This window comes from Melanotaenia boesemani, chromosome 24, assembly GCF_017639745.1.
Source record: "Melanotaenia boesemani isolate fMelBoe1 chromosome 24, fMelBoe1.pri, whole genome shotgun sequence".
NCBI classification, from domain to species: Eukaryota; Metazoa; Chordata; class Actinopteri; order Atheriniformes; family Melanotaeniidae; genus Melanotaenia; species Melanotaenia boesemani.
This window is the reverse complement of record NC_055705.1, coordinates 294,726-314,751: the sequence shown is the minus strand read 5'-3', so window position 1 is coordinate 314,751 and position 20,026 is coordinate 294,726. Positions and strand designations below refer to the sequence as shown.

The 20,026-nt window shown below is 40.7% G+C and overlaps 2 protein-coding genes across 2 annotated transcripts in view; both read right to left on the bottom strand.

Annotated features, from left to right (window-relative positions):
• Nucleotides 1-20,026, bottom strand: part of si:ch211-113j14.1 (sterol 26-hydroxylase, mitochondrial) — a 92,656-nt gene that overhangs the window by 57,686 nt on the left and 14,944 nt on the right. Inside the window, exons 2-5 of the mRNA XM_041978297.1 lie at nucleotides 16,246-16,436; nucleotides 14,310-14,509; nucleotides 14,034-14,231; nucleotides 13,776-13,939 (exon numbers count right to left, since the gene is read on the bottom strand). Coding sequence (XP_041834231.1) covers nucleotides 13,776-13,939; nucleotides 14,034-14,231; nucleotides 14,310-14,509; nucleotides 16,246-16,436 — 753 coding nt within the window. The remainder of the gene's footprint in view (nucleotides 1-13,775; nucleotides 13,940-14,033; nucleotides 14,232-14,309; nucleotides 14,510-16,245; nucleotides 16,437-20,026) is intronic.
• On the bottom strand, nucleotides 4,334-8,007 carry LOC121635206 (E3 SUMO-protein ligase ZBED1-like). The gene is made up of 2 exons (XM_041978295.1): nucleotides 6,551-8,007; nucleotides 4,334-6,275 (listed from the first exon to the last, which is right to left on the bottom strand). The coding sequence occupies exons 1-2, from the start codon at nucleotides 7,832-7,834 to the stop codon at nucleotides 5,805-5,807; spliced, it is 1,755 nt and encodes a 584-aa protein (XP_041834229.1). The 5' UTR covers nucleotides 7,835-8,007; the 3' UTR covers nucleotides 4,334-5,804.

Here is a 20,026-nt window from a genome sequence, read left to right as displayed (position 1 = left end):
GAGATGGGAGACTCGAGTCACATGACTTGACTCGAGTCGGACTCGAGTTGCTATTTTTAGGACTTGTGACTTGCTTGACAAATGTTCCAAAAAGACTCGACTTGACTTTGACTTGCTCTTCATGACTTTAGACTTGACTCGGACTTGAGCTGAATGACTTGAAATGACTTGTTTTTGGTTTAACATTTTGTTGTATTTTTCAAATATTCAAGATATAATTGTATGCTTTTTTTTATCAAGTCGGCTTTTGCCTGCTTTATTTTCCTATATTGCGCATGGGCTCACTTGGCGCAATCTGGCAAAACATTGACCAACATGGAGGGCGCAACAGTAGCTCCACGAATTGTCAAGTTTGGCTTCAGTGAATATGTATGCACCAACAAAAAAAGAACGGTGGTTTGTAAGGTCTGTCGTGCCAAGATAAGCGATACAATGACAACTACGTTGAATTTCATTCAACACTTCAAATGCCACAAAGAGAAGTAAGTACCGGGGTTGCCCAGTCTTTAGCTAATGCTAATGTTTTACTGGCTTAAAAGTACGCTAGTTGTGTGAGCATTTTATATGGTGGGAAGCAGAAGAGATTATACCGAGGTCTTTTTGTCCGATGTATTTATTTATTTATTTGGCTGTGAGGTAGGCTGCTAGTTTGTCATTTTGACAGATTTAAATGAGGCAGTGCTTTCACTTTGGAGTCTTTGAACGTCCAGTCTTAACGTTAATTGCAGCTATCAACGTAGACAGCGCCATAACGTTTACTTTCCTGTGTGTCTCGCCAGGTCTCGTCCTGTAGTGTACCATCAAGTCTCTTAGCACTTTTTTGCGGGAGATCAGTGCCTCCTCCTCGGCTTTCAGCGCGGCCACTCGGTGTTGTGCCTTGCTGAGACTTTGTATGCTTCAGTCCCCCTCTTCAGTCCACTGTTTGATTTATATACGTATTTGCTTTAGGCTGCATGGTCTAATCATCTTAATTACCCGTGTGTAAAAACAAAACAAACAAACAAACAAAAAAAAACTAATGTTACATCCGCGAAAGCGGTTCCCTCTGACACTGCACCTGCAGCCTTCTGGCCCTTGGCTAAATATGTCTCTTCATGAAGTCTGAGATAGTGACGCAGCGGTAATATTATTATGTATCGTAACTTTACACTATCTGTATGGATTTATCTGATTTGCTCTGTGAGTTCAGGTTATGTTTATTCTTTGGGAGAGTGTCAAGGGCTGAGTGTACAACTGCTGCCGACGAGGTGAGACCAGAGAGGGATGCGGGATGTGGCGCAGTGCGGGGCCGTGTCCATAGCATGGTCTATATGTGCTTTTTGTTAAGATTAAAAGTTATAAACCGGCCGGCATTCTTCTGCATAGCTAGTTTCTGAACACATAATCGGCTAAAAGAAGCTGTTCTGTCAGTGGCAGTTTAGAGGCTGATCTGAACCCAAGCTTCTAGCTGATGCAGATCACGCTAAACATTAAACGCTCACATTCTTTCTTGTGTTCTTGCAAACACAGATTAATGCCATTTCTATTACTTTTTAAGAAAAAGTACAGTATTAATACATTATCTTGTTATATTTAATCTATAGGCCTTAGGGTTGTCACGATACCAGAAATTCAGTAGTCGATACCAATACCAGTGAAGTTACACAATACTCGATACCTAATTCGATACCACGGCAAAAAAATAAAAAGACTAATTTATTCAAGATATCCAGCATCTTTATTAAAATATTAATCTGTTTACATTGTAGAAACTTGAACAGATAAATAATAATAAAATATATACCTTGGTGTTTTCCCTTCAAGTATTTACACAAAGATTGTGTTTTTTTACTAAAGAACAAACAAATAAATAAAAAAGAAATAAGAATAATCACCTTGAATTCTTTGTATAGATCCGGGTGCCTGTCTTTAAGGTGCTTTGCTAGATTGGACGTGTTTCCTCCTTTCGTATTGAATCCCTTTCCACATCTTCGGCAAATTGGGTTTTGGGGATTTATTATGTCCCCTTTGTCGTTTGGCCTGAAGCCAAAGTACTTCCATATGTGGCTCCTGGTTCCCTTTTTTTCAACGAGCTGAGGTGGAGCAGCCGCTCCCGCTGCACTCGATGTAGCCATCTCCACCCAACTGTTTAGCTAGCAGCGGGCGGATGTAAACATCTCTTACGTCCGTTTCCTTCGGTACCATCGGTACTACCGGTACCATGAAAATACAAGTACCGACAGTACGACAGCAGTGCTGGTACCGACTTGGTACCGAAGTACCGAGTACCGTGACAACCCTAATAGGCCTACTGCCACATGCCCATAAAAGTGGACAAACAGTAAAGGTGGTTGTGATTTAATGATCACAAATTCAGACTCAAATGTGCTCCTAGATAGATATCCTAGATTATTATCTCACTTTTAGCCACAATGTTTTACATAAATTATAATGATAATTATCTTACAATATTTTTATTTTTTGTTGTTAAAAGTGGGTAAAAACCTAAGCTGGGGTATAACATTAATTTCTCAGCTGTTTATGTAACTGTTTACGTATAAAAATATAAAATATAATGATACTCTACAGACCAGCCATTTTCTTCAGTAATTATTTTCTTGTCTCTCAATAGCCTACAGAAGGCCAGTAATTCATCAAAGCAGTTATTTATACAGTTTGTGGTAAATTATTAAATATTTACTGCAATTAAGTATTCTGTCTTGTTTGCTCTCTTTCTTTAGATATGAAAAATACATCAACACCAAAACAACGTTTGACTCACAGCAGCCTCAGATATCCCAGTTTATTGAGTCACGCACTATTCCACTCTACAGTTGCAGTCACCCTCAACAGAGAGCCATAACAAATTCTATATTGTCAGACCTGATTATAAACTGCAATATGCCATTGTCTATAATAGAGCACAAAAGCTTTCATCACTTTTTGTCAGTTATAGACAATAAGTACTCACCTGTTTGTCGAAAAACCATTACATCAAAGCTGGATGATCTAGTGATGGAAAAGCAGTTAAAGTTAAAAAATGAGCTTGCAAAGGCTGACAATTTGTCAACGACTGTAGACATTTGGTCAGACCGTAAAATGAGAGGCTTTTTAGGAGTCACAGCGCACTGGCTCAACATAGAAGATGACAGTTTGCAGTTAAAATCACAGTTGCTTGCATTCAAACGCTTCAAAAGTTCCCATACTGGAGAGAGGATTTGTGAAGATTTTGAGCAAATATGTGAAAAGTACCAGATCAAGAAAAAAGTTGAGCACATTATCGGTGATAATGCCGCTAACATGAAAAAAGCATTCACCGTGTGCTTTCCAGGACCAGGAGAGGAAGAGGATGGGCTTGATGACAATGACATTTGGAATGACCTGGCAGTTGAGGAGCAAGACTTGGTTGAAAAGTCTTTAAATGCCAAAACTCAGACAAGGCTCCAATGTTTTGCACACGCTCTACAATTAGTTGTAGGAGAGGGCCTAAAGGAGACAAAATTAGTCAGTGTGGCTCTGTCAAAATCCTCCAGGTTAAGCTCTTTGCTACACGCAAGTACTTGTTTCAAGGAGAACTTTGAGATGGAGTTTGGACAGCACGGAATCCCAGCCTCTGTTACCACACGCTGGAATTCTACGCTGAGGCAACTGAAAGCAGTACTCAGCTGTGACAACCAAAAACTGTGTACCCTTCTTGCAAATGTGGGACACAAAGAGATCATATTTACAGCAAGAGAGTGGAATCAATTGCAAGAACTTGTGCATGTCTTGCAGCCCTTTGCAGAAGCCACAGATCTCACACAAGGAGAAAAAATGGTGACCATAAGTGCTGTGGTTCCCTGTGTACTTTCACTTAATCACCACCTGGAAAATGAAAAAGAGAAAGTCTGCTACCTGGGGGGCTTTATCTGTAGCCTGCAAACATCCCTGAAAAAAAGATTCAGAGGGATCTTCATTAATGCAAAGATGGAAGATGGTGAGAGTGGGCCACCACTACCTTTCTCTGACCCTCTATACCTCAAAGCCGCTCTACTGGATCCTTCTTTTGGCACCATGTGGCTAATCCATGATGTTATGGCACCTGAAAAGACCAAGGAGGCTGTGTCTACAATGATTAAAGGTATGTTTTGATGGTAAATACAGTTAAACTTCAATATAACAGATTTGGACTGTGAATTAGATTGATTATTTTAGTATATAGATTGATAGGTAACTTGTGCAATGATGTGCTGTTTGTACTCAGTGTTTAAAACAGTTTGTGATTCCTGTTTTGTGCTTTTCAGACTTGATTATTCAAGACGCATACAAGGCTACCCCATCTCCTCCCCCTACCCAGCAGCAGGAGGACCAAGTAACAGAGTCAGAAGCAGAGCTTCAGTCTGGACTGTTTACAGCCTACCGCAAGAAACAGAAAAGAGATTCATGTTCCAGTCCTCTAATTCAACTGAACCACTATTTGGATATTTGTGATGGACAGAACGCCCTTCATTTTTGGGCCATGAACAGGCATGTACTGCCCTCTTTGTTCAAGGTGGCAGCCAAAGTTCTGGAAATACCTGCATCAAGTGCACCAGTTGAGCGTGTATTCAGCCATGGAGAGGTGATAATGCGACCACATCGCTCACAAATGAGTGACAAAGTTCTGTCCAATTTAATTTTTTGCAAATGCAATGCACTGTGATTGGATTTATTCATTTAATAGGAAGAAATGTTGCGTGATATCTGTTTGTAGTTCCACTTATGTATGTGCACAGTCTAATAATAGGCCTTAAGTATAACTTGAAAGTTGTTGTTGTTTTTCAGTTTAGGCTTTGTTTGGTAGGGAATGTGTTCAGAAAATATACCACGAAACAATACAGATATACAGTATGCATGTTCGAGTACAAGAAAAGAAAACAAGAACAAAATATTGGTCAGTATTGATATTGTTGGCCCACCGATACCTTACTTTTTACCTCACTTACAAAAGTTTGTATGTTTTCAGATGTGTGGGGACTTAATTGAAAACTACTTTTTATTTATTATTTCATTTATTTATTTTTTATATTTTTATTTTTAAAAAAATTAGCTCTGTGTGGCCCTACAAATTGTTTGTTGGCAAATATATAATAATAAAGTCCCACAGTTTAAGACTCTTGTCTTTAAACTTTTAATCTGTAAAACTTGGCTAATTAAATGTATGACTTGACACGACTTGCAGACCAAAAGCAGTGACTCGACTTGACTTGCTTGGTTCTCATAAAGATTGACTTGGACTTGCTTGTAACTTGAAGGTGAAGACTCGGTGCTTACTTGTGACTTGTACATGATTGACTTACTCCTAGGGATGTAACGATGCACTCAAGCCACGATTCGATTCAATTCACGATTCTAAAGTCACGATTCAGATTTTTTACGATTTTTCTCAACAAAATTAATTGTAGCGCAAGTTATTTTTGTTTTTTATTTGAACATCTGGCCTTTTGTCCTTGTATCAAACTATAACTTTGTTGTTTTACTAACAGAACTTAACACCGAACAAAATAATAATTATACATGATATGGAAATGATCACAAATCCTTTTATGACCAAAAGATGTTCTTTTAATTTGTTTGAACATTTGCATTTATGTCTTTGTATCAAATTGAACTTGTCTTAAAGACAGAACTTCAGAATTTGTTATACAATCTAGCTGTCAATAAAACATCTCCCATTTGAATACCAAAAAGTAAACTAGCACTTCTTCAACAGGATTTCTTGAGCAATACCAGCATGTCTGTGTTGTAATATTTGCAAAGTCACAATGGCCTCCTGCACTTCACTTGGTTCAGAAGTGGCTGGTAAACTAATGCTTCTTTGGCATGTTTTTCTTCAGAAATACCAAAATGTCCACATTCTCAGGCAAAAGCTGTGATCTCTGCAAAGTCACAATGTCTCCTGCAGTTGAGAAGACGCGTTCACTTGGTACAGAGGTGGCTGGTGTGGTGAGATAGGCTTTAGCCAGGGGAGAAAGTAGTGGGTAAATCTCACTATTCTCCTTCCACCACTTGAGTGGACAACTTGTGAGAGGTATCGCTGCTTCACTTCTGTACCTTGAAATTTCTGTTTCAACCCCATTCATGTGGTTACCTGGAGCTGCCTGTGCAGGTGTCACAAAAGTCCCTTCTAGAAGATCTTCCAAGGCTGTTTTCTTGGGAGGGGGAGGACTTGGCTGTGCTGTGGCCGTGTCTGTCAGCTCAGTAACCTGCTGTGCTGCAGGTGTTGAAGCACTGGGTTCTGTTCTTGCATCACTTGTGTTCTCCACATATAAGCTGGTCTATAAACAAAGTAAAAACACAAAAAGATCTACAAATCAGGAAAATAAACTAAAGGAAAAAGGCAAAAATATTGTGCATTATTTTTTATTTGATTTAATAGAAAATGCATAACTATAAATGTTATTTGAGCATTTTTACAGCATATAAATATTAATATTTATAATAATAAAATGGAATGTGGTTAATGAAGAAATGAAATGAAAAATACTTTATTAATCCCAAAGGGAAATTCAATAAAGGGAAATTCAATTCCAAAGGGAAATTCAATAAATACCTGGTTATGTAGCTGCACAGCTTTATCCTTCAGCCTCTGGAACACATCCTGACGCTGGTTTTCCTCTAGATGAGGAAGGGTGTGAAATCTGGGGTCAACTGCAGTGCACTCTAACAGATGATGGTATTCCCTTGCATATCTGTCCGATAGGTTGCTCAGGATAGCCGCCTTTATAGAAGTCACTGTGACCGAGTCGTCTTCATATTGTCTCATGGTCTGCTCAATCATGTGCTTTAGGGGCAATATGAGGGATACTGTGGGGTTATGTTCATCACTGAGCACAGTAGTGGCTGTTTTTAAAGGTTTAAGAAATTTAACAACATCCTCAGCATCACGGATGTCAGAGCTATCCAGTGTGTCAATCTCACAAGCATTTCGTCTTATGTCTGCGCTGAGAAGAGCAGCTGCCACCGCTGCTTGCTGCTCCAAAAAACGTTCTACCATATCCAGACTGCTGTTCCAGCGTGTTGTAACATCCATAATAAGCTTGTGTCGGTTGTCCTGGTTAAGTGCCTTTTGTTTGGATGCTAACACAGCGGTTGCAGAAGGGCTGCGGTGAAAGAAGCTGACAATGCGCCTGATTCGACCTAAAAGGCGAGACACACGGAGCACAGCCAACCCTGCTTGAGTTGCTAAGTTTAACGTATGGGCGAAACACTTAATATGGGGCTCCAGTCCAGCTTCTCTTACGGCAACGTCCATATTCCTCGCATTATCCGTGACAACAGCGATGCCATGTTTTGGTCGTTCTAGCTTCCATTCCGACACAGAGTCTCTTAGTACTTGCGCAATGTTAGAACCACTGTGTTTTTCAAATAGAGGATGCGTTTGAAGCACAAAGCTTACCATTTCCCACTCTGCGGTGATAACATGAGCCGTGATTGTAACGTAGCTTTGTGTTGCCCTTGATGTCCATCTATCTGTAGTGATCGCTACATTAGTAGCCTCTCCAAGTACCGCAACAACATGGGCTTTGACTTGCCTGTAAAGTTCGGGCATCACCATCTGACTGAAGTGTGGGCGTGATGGAATGGAGTACTTCGGTTCTAAAGTTCTAATCATTTCTTGAAAGCCCTCATTTTCGACAGTTGAAAACGGCCTCATGTCTTTTACTATATAAACAGCGATGGACCTTGTAATAGCCTTGGCCCTTGGGCTGTTGTGGGCGAGAGGACTAGCAAATGTGTTTGTTAGTGTAGTTTGTCCCTTTGCTAGTCTTCGCTCCTGTGGTGGTGTTGGTGGCAAGGCTAGCTCGCTGTGGTGCCGGCTAACATGTTGTAACATATTGGTCGCACTGTTTGTGTACGTTATCAGTTTCTTGCAATGCTTACATGCTGTTTTTGTCTTGTCGGTAATGCGCTAGCCATTTTCACTTGTGAACACAGGAAAGCCAAAATGCTGCCACACTGCTGACTTCAAATTGGCAGAAGCGTCTTCTATTTCAAAGTTGCCTTCTGTCGCCATGCTTGCTTCTAGTTTATTGGCGCTGCCGCAGTCCACAAATGCAATACACAATTACGTCTGGGTCAAGCGTGTCAGATTACGTACTTTGCGTACTGTGCATTCAGGAGTTTATTTACAGGTCTTCACTAATCGATTAATTTATTTTCTACATCGATTGACGTTTTAACCAGTTTTAACCGATTTTTAACCGATTCACAAAGCATCGTTACATCCCTACTTACTCCCATCTCTGCCAGGATCTGAGGGAGCAATGAACCTGGCCCATGATATAACTCATATGACTTTATTCTGTAATATTAGTAAATCCTCCAGGTAGCTTGTATATGTGTTACACTATATGACATTACAATAGTTTAAATGAGGTTCTAAGAGAGACCTTTATAAGGTTCAAGAGGAAGAAAATGTCTCAGTTTGTAGAGCAAACCAGCATATTTATATAATTTAGTTGACAGATAATCAGTTTGCTCAACATCTGAGCAGACAAGAATTACATGTGGAGTTCCCCATGGTTCTATCCTGGGGCCTCTTCTGTTTAACATCTACATGCTCCCACTGGCACATAAAGAACAACAACATTAGTTACCATAGCTACGCAGATGACACACAGATATATATTACAATGTCACCAGGAGACCGAGGCCCCGTACAGGCTCTTGGTAAATGTCTTGAGGAGATTAATGACTGGATGTGTCTAAACTTTCTTCAGTTAAACAAAAACTAAACTGAGGTGATGGTTTTTGGAGCCAAAGAGAAACGATTAAAGGTCACCACAGAGCTTCAGTCTATACACCTAAAAACCACCAACAAGGCCAGAAATCTGGGTGTATTGATGGACTCAGACCTTAACTTTGAGAAACACATTAAGGAAATCACAAAGTCAGGCTACTCAGAGGCAGCGTGGCTCATTCGGTAAGAGTGGTCGTCCTGCAGCCCAAGGGATGCCGGTTTGATCCCCAGCAAAGAGCTCGTGTCGAAGTGTCCCTGAACAAGACACCAAAACCCCTAATTGCTCCTGATGGGTAGGGATGTTATGCTCGAGCGGTCTGCTCGATCACGTGTCGAGCATGTGACACGGAAGTGTTGTGAGCATTGTCTCTGAGCATTGATTCAGCATGCCAAAAGTCACGTGATAGACCAAACGAGGCCTCGTTACGTCATCAGCGCGTATCGAGCAGCAAGCGGGATCTTTGAAGGGACCGGGCTTGTCAATCTCTCAGATTCCAAACGCTGAGGAGATCGCCCGGTTTTTGAGAGGAGATTCTGTAGCGTTTGTGCGACATTGCATTTTGAAAACAAATTTAGGAAAAGCATCACATCAGCATGAGCTTATATTGAATCACATTTAGCTTTTAGAGATTTGGGGAAACAAACATCTGAGCGAGACGCCGTTGCCAGAGTAACTGCTGAAGGGGCTCGGAGTATGAGAGAAGGACGGAGCAGGCGGTGCCTTCAACATCACAGGTAAGTTTAATTCCCCATTCTTTATATAGATGTTTTTAAATAGACTTTAAAGTTAATCATAAACTTCAACCAGAAGCATCAGAGGAAACGTCTCAGTCTACAGCTGCAGAGGAAAAACCACCACCTGCAGGACCTTAGACACCAAGCTGGTTTCTGATCACCATCAGCAGAGAATTTAATGATTTTAAACTTGGTTAATTACAATTTTGTTCTTGTGTTTCTTTCAGGTACAACCTCTCCAAAGCTGGAGAGGTAGTGTGCCAGAAGAGGAGCAGACGGAAGCCTGACAGAAAATACGTTTTTAAATAAAAATCTATGACACATCACAAAGTTACCAAAGTTTTTTTTCCTCATAATACATTTCAAGATTCAAAGTGTCTTTGTCATTTGCACAGTAAGGAAACAAGTTTCCCTGAACAATGAAAATCTTACTTTGCCGTCCAACCTGAATGCCATAAATTATAAAATAAAAATAAACAATAAAAAAACTAGATAGAAGATAAACAAAAAAAACTGAGTAAATAATCTATGTACATAAATGTGCAGTGTGCTATAAACTGTTGTTCCACATTTAACAACAATCAGCTATGCAAAAGAAAACAACTCATGAGGTAGACGAAAACACGCATTTGCAATATCTATTATAAATAATAAGACACATAAAACAGTAAACAATTTTATTACAACTGTATAAAATAACTAACACAGTCACTATACCCGTTGCACAAACATTCCTCCCTCATGCCTTCCCACTGAGTAACTACTATCATTACAGATTGGTTTACTTAAGTTACACCACAATTCTGTTACCTAAACAAATGTTACCTAATACCCCTCCTTGTTATTTATATGAACAACAGAAAATAAAAATTCACTTGGATGGTAGATTACGTATCGTTTATTGAACACGTATTCAAAGTTCAGATAGGGATGACAGATGTGAGGTGTCAGTGCTGTCCTTCTGATACATCAGACTCCCACAGCCAGCAGATGGAGCTCTTTGGTTTGGTCAAATGATTCAGAACACTAAGCCATTTTCAAGCATTTGGTTCAAAGTTGGCTCGATGATTCATGAGGCCTCGGTTTCACCATCCCTACTGATGGGTCATGATTGACTTGCATGGCAGCTTCTGCCATCAGTGTGTGAATGAATAATGGGTACAAAATGTAAAGCGCTCTGGGTGCCTTGATAAAGTGTTATTTAAATCTAATCCATTATTATTTACTGTCACCTTCAGAACATATCAAGAGTAAAAGATGTGATGACTCAGCAGGACCTGGAAAAACTAGTCCGGCTTCCATCTTTAGTCGGCTTGATTATTGTAACAGTGTTTTTACAGGTTCTACCTAAAACATCAGTCAGACACCTGCAGCTGATCCAGAACTCTGCTGCTCCAGTCCTCACTAAGACCAAGAAAGTGGACCACATCAGTCCAGCTCTGAGGTCTTTACACTGGCTGCTGGTCCGTCAGAGGATAGAATTTAAAGGCGAAATTAGTAGCACTGACACCTAGCGTTTCAAATCAGAACTGCAGTCAAAAGAGAATGTTACGACCCGACTCAGGGGTATGGAAGGGCGCAACATAAAAGCACGTTGGGGACAGGTGTAAAAGTCAAACAACACAGTTTATTGACATAAATGTAAAACAACAAATAAAACCTGTAACAAAAGATGGTAAAGTGTTGGGGTTAGTGAAACTGCTGAAATAAAGACAAAAGATTTAACCCAAAACCAAACACAAACACCACAGAGTAAAACCAAAACGTGTCCATAACTCGGGGTGATAACGAAACGAACCAAAAAGCAGCAGTTCCAATAAACAAAGGTGACAGTCGTCACAAACAAAACCTAACCTAGCCCAACACAACATAAACCTAATACGTAACACAAAGATAACAACATGGCTGAACACAAACGAAACCATAGCGACGCTTAAACCAGTACTGAGTGGACTGTTCTACCGTTCCCCCATGGGGAACACACGAGCAGGCAGGAGTTGTCCTGCTGCACACACTCAAACTGTCCAACCTCAAACAGACTACCAACCAGCGCAACAAACACCCAGTAAAACATCGCCGCCATTATCCAGCCAAGCACAAAGAGAAGAGGCCACTTGTGCTAATTAGCCTCTCTCATCCCAAGTGAGGGGAAGCAGCCTATGCAGCCCTACTTCTCCCTCCCGACTACACACTGCAGCAGCTCTTTTATTTCCTGGTTATCCAGGAAGCTGCAAGGCGATTGGCTTGAAAGCCAACCAATCAGAGGGAAGGAGAGTGATGGACAGCCGATGCTGCCAGTCCAAAGACACGTTAGGGTTCAGCCTTTTCAGGCTGAACAAGTCCCAGCTGTCGGCAATGATCATCACTGCGCTCACGTCCCCTAACAGAGAAAAACACGTTTTATTCCGTTTTTGGTCATTTGCTTTGGATGCCGAGGCTTTTTAAGTTTTTATAAAACTATTTCTGGTCCGCTTCTTTCACTAGCTTCCATACCTGCAGGCTGCTGCTCTTCTGCCTTGTTTGGCAACCGTGGGGAGTCGCATATGATTGGTTAGGGAACCAGGAAGTAGGAAAGCTACACAGTGCACCAAAGTTATTCTGTCACGTAACTCTTACCTTGAAGGAGAAAAACTTGACAAAGATATTGTTGATGTAGAGAGACAGCTTGTTTATTAGGAAGCTTCCTTTTATCCCTCGCAACAAATGAGAACATTTTAAACTATTTTTACACAAAAAATCCTCATTATTCAGCTTTTAAAGTTCTGCTGCTGGTCTAGAAAGCTCTGAATGGTTTAGGACCAACATACATCAGAGACCTCTTGACCCAGTATGAACCTACCAGAACACTCAGGTCATCTGGATCCAGGTTCTTATCAGTTCCAGAGTCAGAACCAGACATGGAGAAGCTGCATTCAGCTTCTATGCTCCACATGTCTGGAACAAACTCCCAGAAAGCCTCAGATCAGCTGAAACACTCAGTTTATTTAGATCCAGGTTAAAGACCCACCTGTTCTCTGCTGCATGGACTAGTTTTTATTTACAGTCCAGATCTGCATCCCTTCATCCAATGTTCTTTCTTTTTCCCTTTTCTATTGTTTTTAGTGTTAAATTATGCTTCTTGTTTTCTGCAAAGCTCTTTGAATTCACTCTGTCGTTGAATTGTGCTACAAATAAACTTGCCTGCCTCTATTCTGTTTCTATTTAATCATTATTGTCCTTTCAGACATTTATTGATGGCTTTGTGTGACTATGCCCTGACTTATTGGTTTTACTGCTTGCTGCACAGCAAATTACCCCACAGGGATAATAAAGATTCCTTGAACCAACAGCCTTGAAACTGCCCACAAACTCCTGCTGCATGTTGTCATGATTGTTAAGCAATACATCCACCAGAGGGCAGTGCAGAGTTCAGAGTTCATCTCCATGTTTCTACGTCAGTTTCAGGCAACAGCAAACATAATGACAATGGAGGAGATTATGATAATGTACATTCTCAGAAAGAGACTTTATAAGAGGCGGAGCAGGAGACAGCCGTGGTCTGTGTGGCCATTAAATACATCACAGCTTCCTCTCTGTTACTTTCAATGGTCGAATGTCAGCTATACCACTCAACGTTGCTCCCATGGTTTCCAGTGGTATTTCTCCACTAAGAGGCCTGGAAATGGACCAAATTATGCATATAAAGGACACAAGAGACAGACAGAAATTTCTGTCCAGAAATGTAATGTTATTAATGTTGATCATAAATGGGCCTTTACTTGAAGACTTTTGGACAATGGTCTGGTATAAAGAAGGTAAGCAAAAAGCTTCTTGACTCCATGGAGAACATCAAGGATAGACTGAGTCTGAAATACTGGACAGCAGAAGGCTGCCATAAAGTTATATTCTCAGCTGAGGCTTCTTTCCATCTATATGAGACAAAATCGACTTGATCCACTGGTTATTGTTTTTAAAAACTGTGGTTACCGCACAAATTCAGCAAAAAGATCCAGATATCCGGCAACACGTGATCCCAAACTGACCAATCACAAGGGAGTTTCTCCGCGTAATACAAATATTCCACTCTTTACCTCCTCTGCTGAGGATGATGTACTGATCTGCATGCCTTTGCCAATGCTCCAGTTCTCCAGATTTCAGCATGCTCATTTTTTGCACAGAATTGGTGACCAATACACAAACTGCACACTAGAACCTGAGAGAGGTGAGTCTTTAACACTCTAAAGAGAGGTTTAAGGTTTCATCTGTTATAAACTGCCTCCACTTTAAGCACCATCATCAATATGAACCATGAGCTTCTCACCGTGTCGACCCCTCCAAGCATCAGCTCCGTCACACTGATGTAGACCTCGTCTTTGCTCAGCTTATCAGATGCTAGCAGGTAGGTCAGGTACAGGCCTTCTGCACGCTCACCACGGCGCACTTGCGCTGCAATTTCGTCTATTCTTCGGTTAATGAGAGTCTGAGCTGCAGAGATAAACCAAAATATAACTGAACCTAATCTGGGGCTCAAAGTTACATGATTTTATTTTTCCTTGTGCTGTTTCTGTGGCAAACATACCAACTTTATAGAGGTCGTCCCAAGCCTGGACAAAGCGCTTCCAGAAGGGGAGGATGCAACGGCTCCAGTGAGGGAAAATGACGACAATCTCAGACAACATCAGCATGTCATTGACAGCAGAGATGAAGCGCAAAGTGTCCTTGGGAATCTCCTCCTGAAGGCAACCCATTCTGGTCTCAAACAAGATTGACGAGATGCCTGCAGGATGGAAGGTGAAAGCATGAGAAGGTGTCCCCCTTTACTGTCTGATGAGGGTCCGACTCCAGCATTTCCCACCTTCAAATCCAAACTTGTAGAGCTCAGCTGCCAGATTGGAAACAGTGGTCTGGTCTTGACTGCAGCTGCGTAGGAACTCGATACGTTGCAGGAGATCTCCAACCACCTGATGGATGACGGGGGCATAGGCCGACACCTCAGTCAACTTCAGCATCTTGGGGTTCAGCACACTACGGATCCGGTACCACTCTGGTCCTGTGCTACAGGAGAACACAGAGAAATAATGCTTTCATTTTTGTACTCAAAGGTACAACTATAGGAAAGGTACCAAAAAGGTACAGAAATGGTCCAACAGGTAAACCTTCTTAACTTTAAAGGTAAGAAACAATAACTTACAATCAAAGCCACATGTACATCTAATGACAATATGGTTAAAACAAATACCAGAGATAGTCTAAACTCTTGATAGAGTAAAAGATGTGGAGGTGGTGGTCAATGAAAAGGCTTTAAATCAGGCTTCAAAATCCTGACCATTTTAATAATAGGGAGATTTTTCAGAACATCAAAAGGTGACTACATTGAATCAACAATGATTCATGGCCACATGATGCACATTACATATTACATTTCTATATTAGGGAAAGGTCTTGAAAAGCTAGTGAATGACTAGCTCAGAGAGTACTTGCCATCTTGTAATATTATTTCTCTTTGACAGGTTTCAGGAAACAACACAACATGTAAACTTCCACCATGAAAGTTTTAAATGGTGTTGTAGAAGAATTTGATACCAAAGACTATTGCGGTGCATTTTAATAAATCTCCCTACAGCATTCGATACAGTTAGAAACCTCTCAGAACTTGAAGTAAGCTGGTTTGTAGGTTACCTCTCAGGTTGTAAACAATGTGTTTAACACAGTGATCTCTAAATCAGTTAAACATCTCTAAAGGTGTTCCACAAGGCTCAGTTTTAGGACCCATTCTCTTCATTATTTAAACCAATTATGTGGGTCAGAATGCACTGTGATGGACTGGCGACCTGACTAGGATGTACCCTGCCTCTTAAATGCTGGGACCGACTCCAGCTTCCCTGCAACCCTGAACTGGAATAAGCAGTATACAAACGGATATCAGTCAGAATGTTGCTTTCTTTTTGCTGATACAGTTGTGTACTCTTGTACAAACAGCATTGCGATGGTCTTTAAATGTCTCTAGTCCTCATTATTCATTCTCAGCTGTTCTGTCTCAGACTTGTACTGGGTGCAGATAAAACAAATGATATGTTGTTCTCAAACAAGAAGGTGCCAGTAATTCTCTCTTCTATAACATCTGTACAAGGCACATACACTGAATTTGTGGCCTCTTATAAATATTTGGGCTTTGTGATTTATGGGAATCTTTATTTAAATCCCATCTTTTAAAAACCTTAATTTAGGAATGGGATCCTGTTGACTATGGAGACATCATCTACATGAACACTGCCAGCTCACTACAGATGTTGAACACTGTTTTTCATGGAGCACAAAGATTCCTAACCAACTGTAAATGCCTAACTCACCATTGCACATTGTACTCTCTGTTCAACTGGTCATTGCTATCTATTTGCAGACTCTTGCACTGGTATAACTTCATTTACAAATCCATCCTTTGGCTGCTGCCATCATATTTATCCTCCTATCTGCTATGTGGAACAGTCACATCCTAGACTTCCATGTTTTTATTACTTTCAAAGCTCCTGCATCTCGAGCTGAGTTTAGAAAAAAGATGTTCTCTTACGCTAGTTCTGGGTTATTCTGAGGGAAATGGTGAAAGCATCTTTGAATTCTTCTTGTTTTCAGTGTTTTTAGTATCTAATCTGCTTCACACTTTTATATGAACACTGATTTGTAAACAGCTGTTAGTGGGGTATGTAACTGTAAGTACACCAGGGGAGGGGGTCATAATGAATACATGGTACCTTCTTGCCAGCTGTGTTTGAAATGCTTGAATTTCCACTCACTCCACATGGAGGCCGTATGCCTGTCCCCTAAGGTCCCTGTACTCCTTCCAGTGAGGTAACTCCACTCGGACCGGGTAGTGGCCTTCCTGCTGGATCACCTGAGCTATGAGCTCTGGAGACGCCACATTGACAATGTCGTATGGTCCAAACCGAGATCGCCAGATGGGCCCATACAAACTTTTCTGAAAACGCTGGAAAATTGTGTTATTTGAATCTGAGTTTAAACAAACAATCTACTAACGTGTTGCACTTAAAACCCCTTCTTTTATCAAATCAATCCATAGGTGTATCTATTAATGCATTGACATACATTCTACTCCAATTCCAACATAGTTTGGATGCTGTGTAAAATGTTAAATAAATACAGAATGCAGTTATTTACAAATCTCATCAACTCATATTTTATTCCCAGTAGAAGATAAACATGTCAGATGAAACGGAGACGTTTCACCATTAGATGAAAACATGAGCTGATGGTGAATCTGATGCAGCAACACGTCTAGAAAAAGTTGGAACAGGAGCAACAAAAGGCTGGAAAAGTACCTGGTACAAACCAGAAACACCTGGTGGAGCATTGGACAACTAACCAGGTTACCTGGCAACAGGTCAGTAACATGACTGGTATAAAAGGAGCATTTCAGAGAGGCAGAGAATCTTAGATGGTAAGATGGACAGAGTTTCACCAATCTGAGACAAAATGGATCTAAAACTGTGGAACGTACATTGTATAATATTATCAAAAGGTTCAGAGAATCAGGAGGAATCTCTGTGTGTCAGGGATGCTGGTGATCTTGGGTCCTCAGGCAGCACTGCATCAAAGCAGACATGATTCTCTACTGGAAACCACTGCATGGACTCAGGAAGACTTGCAGAAACCACTGTCTGTGAACACAGTTCACCCTGAAACCCACAAATGCAGGTTAAAGCTCCATCATGCAGAGAAGAAGCCAGATGTGAACAGGATCCAGAACCAGCTTCTTCAGTCTTCTCTGGACCAAAGCTCATTTAAAATGGTCTGAGGCAAAGTGGAAACCTGGATGAAGATGTGAACTAGTTTGTGGAAAGCATGGACGGCGTGTCCCGCAGACTAAAGAGGAGAGGGAGCATCCAGCTTGTTATCAGTGGACAGGTGAAAAGCTGCATCTCTGATGGGATGGGGCTGCATTAGTGCCTATGGCGTGGGCAGCTTCCACATCTGTGAAGCTCCATCAATGCTGAAAAGTACATGGAGGTTTTAGAGCAACATCTGCTCCCATCCAGACAACGTCTCTTTCAGGGAAGACCTTGCAGATTTCAGCAAGACGATGCTGAACCACATTCTGCATCCATCACAGCAGCATGGCTTCACAGGAGAAGAGTCCGGCTGCTGAACTGGCCTGCCTGCAGTCCAGACCTTTCACCAGTACACAACATCTGGAGCATCATGGAAGCAGAAATCCAGCAACCAAGGTCCAGGACTGTAGAGCAGCTAGAATCCTGCATCAGACCAGAATGGGACAACATTCCTCTCCTAAAACTCCAGACACTGGTCTCCTCACTTCACAGATGTTTCCAGACATGTTAGAAGAAGAGATGCTACACCATGCTGAACACCACCCTGGAACTACTTTTTACACCGTGCTGAACACCACCCTGGAACTACTTTTTACACCGTGCTGAACATTACCCTGGGACTACTTTTTACACCATGCTGAACATCACCCTGGAACAACTTTTTACACCATGCCGAACATCACCCTGGAACTACTTTTTACACCATGCCGAACATCACCCTGGAACTACTTTTTACACCGTGCCAAACATCACCCTGGAACAACTTTTTCCAGATGTGTTGCTGCATCAGATTCACTATCAGCTCATATTTTCCATCACATGGTGAAATATCTCTGTTTTGTCCTGAGATGTTTTGTTGTAATGGGGAATGAAATGTGGGTAAATGAGATTTATTACAAATGATTGCATTCTGTGTTTATACACAGCTTCCCGACTCTTTTGGAGTTGGGTTTGGTTATTAAATTTAAATTAGTTTCAATGTGATAGAACAAAAACAACTGTTTGCATTCATGATACTTGGGACTGCAGTAATAACATTCAACAGAAAACACAATTTTACTATTAATGATTATGTAAATGGATAACAGGAATTTTCTTTAATATACATATATTAGTCTGTCATTTCTGACCAGTTTACAGTTGTACAAGACATTGTTTTTATCCGTGTTCTTAAAGAAAACCTGTTGTATTTTCATTTCTATGTAAACATATCCAGGAAGCCTCCCTGTAGGTATTCACCTTGTCAGTCAAACTGGTCCGTTTTAAAGATTGAAAATTAAAAAAGGAAAGTAACACAGTTAAAATGATTCATTCTTTACTAAACTTTCTCTGCTTGGCATTTTCCATAAATTTAATTTTAAACTTGACCCAGCAGTCAGGGTGGAGGTTCAGCAGAGGCTGGTTGTTTGATTACATGCAGGAGGCAATCCTCTACAGAAAGCATGATAAAGTCAGGTACGTTGTGACACATCAAGTCACTACTGTGCCAGTCACGTCCGACTCAGTGAAGGATTAAAGTCAAATTGAAAACGGAAATCAATGTATAACCATCTTTATGCAGAACTATTGTACTTATACTGACATTGTAAAACCCTGCTGAAAAAAACAGCTTAAACCAGCTAAAGCTGGTAGCAGGTCCAGGCTGGTCTTGGCTGGTTTATAGGCAGGTTTAACTGGTTTACCAGGCTGGACAAGGTGGTCAGGCTGGTGCTGCTGGTCCAGCAATACAGATGGCCAGCTTGGTTAGTTGGTCACCAAAACTGATGTTGGTTGGTCAAGCTGGTTCTTGAGATGGACCAGCTGGATGGCCAGCAAGCTGGAAGGACCGACCATCAAGGCTTGTACAGTAAGCTGGTCATTTGTATTTGGCTGACTGGTCAGCGTGCATGGCTTTCACCCGGGAGGTTGTGGGATCAATCCCCGCCCAGGCCCTCCTTCGTCCTGCCACATTTATATTATATATATAGATAGATAGAGTGTATATAAAATGAATTAACATAATATATCATAAAAGAAATTACCCCTGATCTTTTAATACCACTCTATTCGAGTATTAACTAGAAGGTTCAAGGGTGAGTTACCTCCTTTGTTTAAAAACATTTTTCACAGTTCCAATGCATAATAAGGTTCATTTTTGATGAATCCCTTAAATCTTTAAAAAATCATTCTGATTTTATAGGAATTTATTTAATTGTAATTTATTTAGGAACTGAGTGTAAAAAATGAAAAAAAATATTTGTGTACATAGCAGGCATTCTTGCATAGCTTAATAATGTATAATTTAATTTGGCAAGTCTTTATCGACATCACAGACAAAATGTTTACAAAAATGTGATTACATATTTAAGTGCAGTACTCAAAGGCAAAGAAATGCTAAAATGAGTGTGTGTGTGAGGCAAGGAGATTTCAGTCTCCCGTTTTGTCACTTATATTGAAAATAATAAACAAACATAACATATTCTTTGTGGTTCAAACAATTCCAAAATAGAAAAAATAAATCAATAAGACACACAAATGCATTTTAAGAAGCCCAACACTAAATATGCCAAAGAACTAGCTGCTGAGAATTACCCAAAATCCATCATAAGAAATGCAAAAAAAAAAAAAAAAAGTTAACAGGGGGTTCTGTAGGCTACATTTTAGTATCTTTTTAATGAAAGTAAAAAAATGGATGACACACACTTTTTTCTTGTCTTAGCACCAGCAGCATCTAAACACTTTTAGAGGT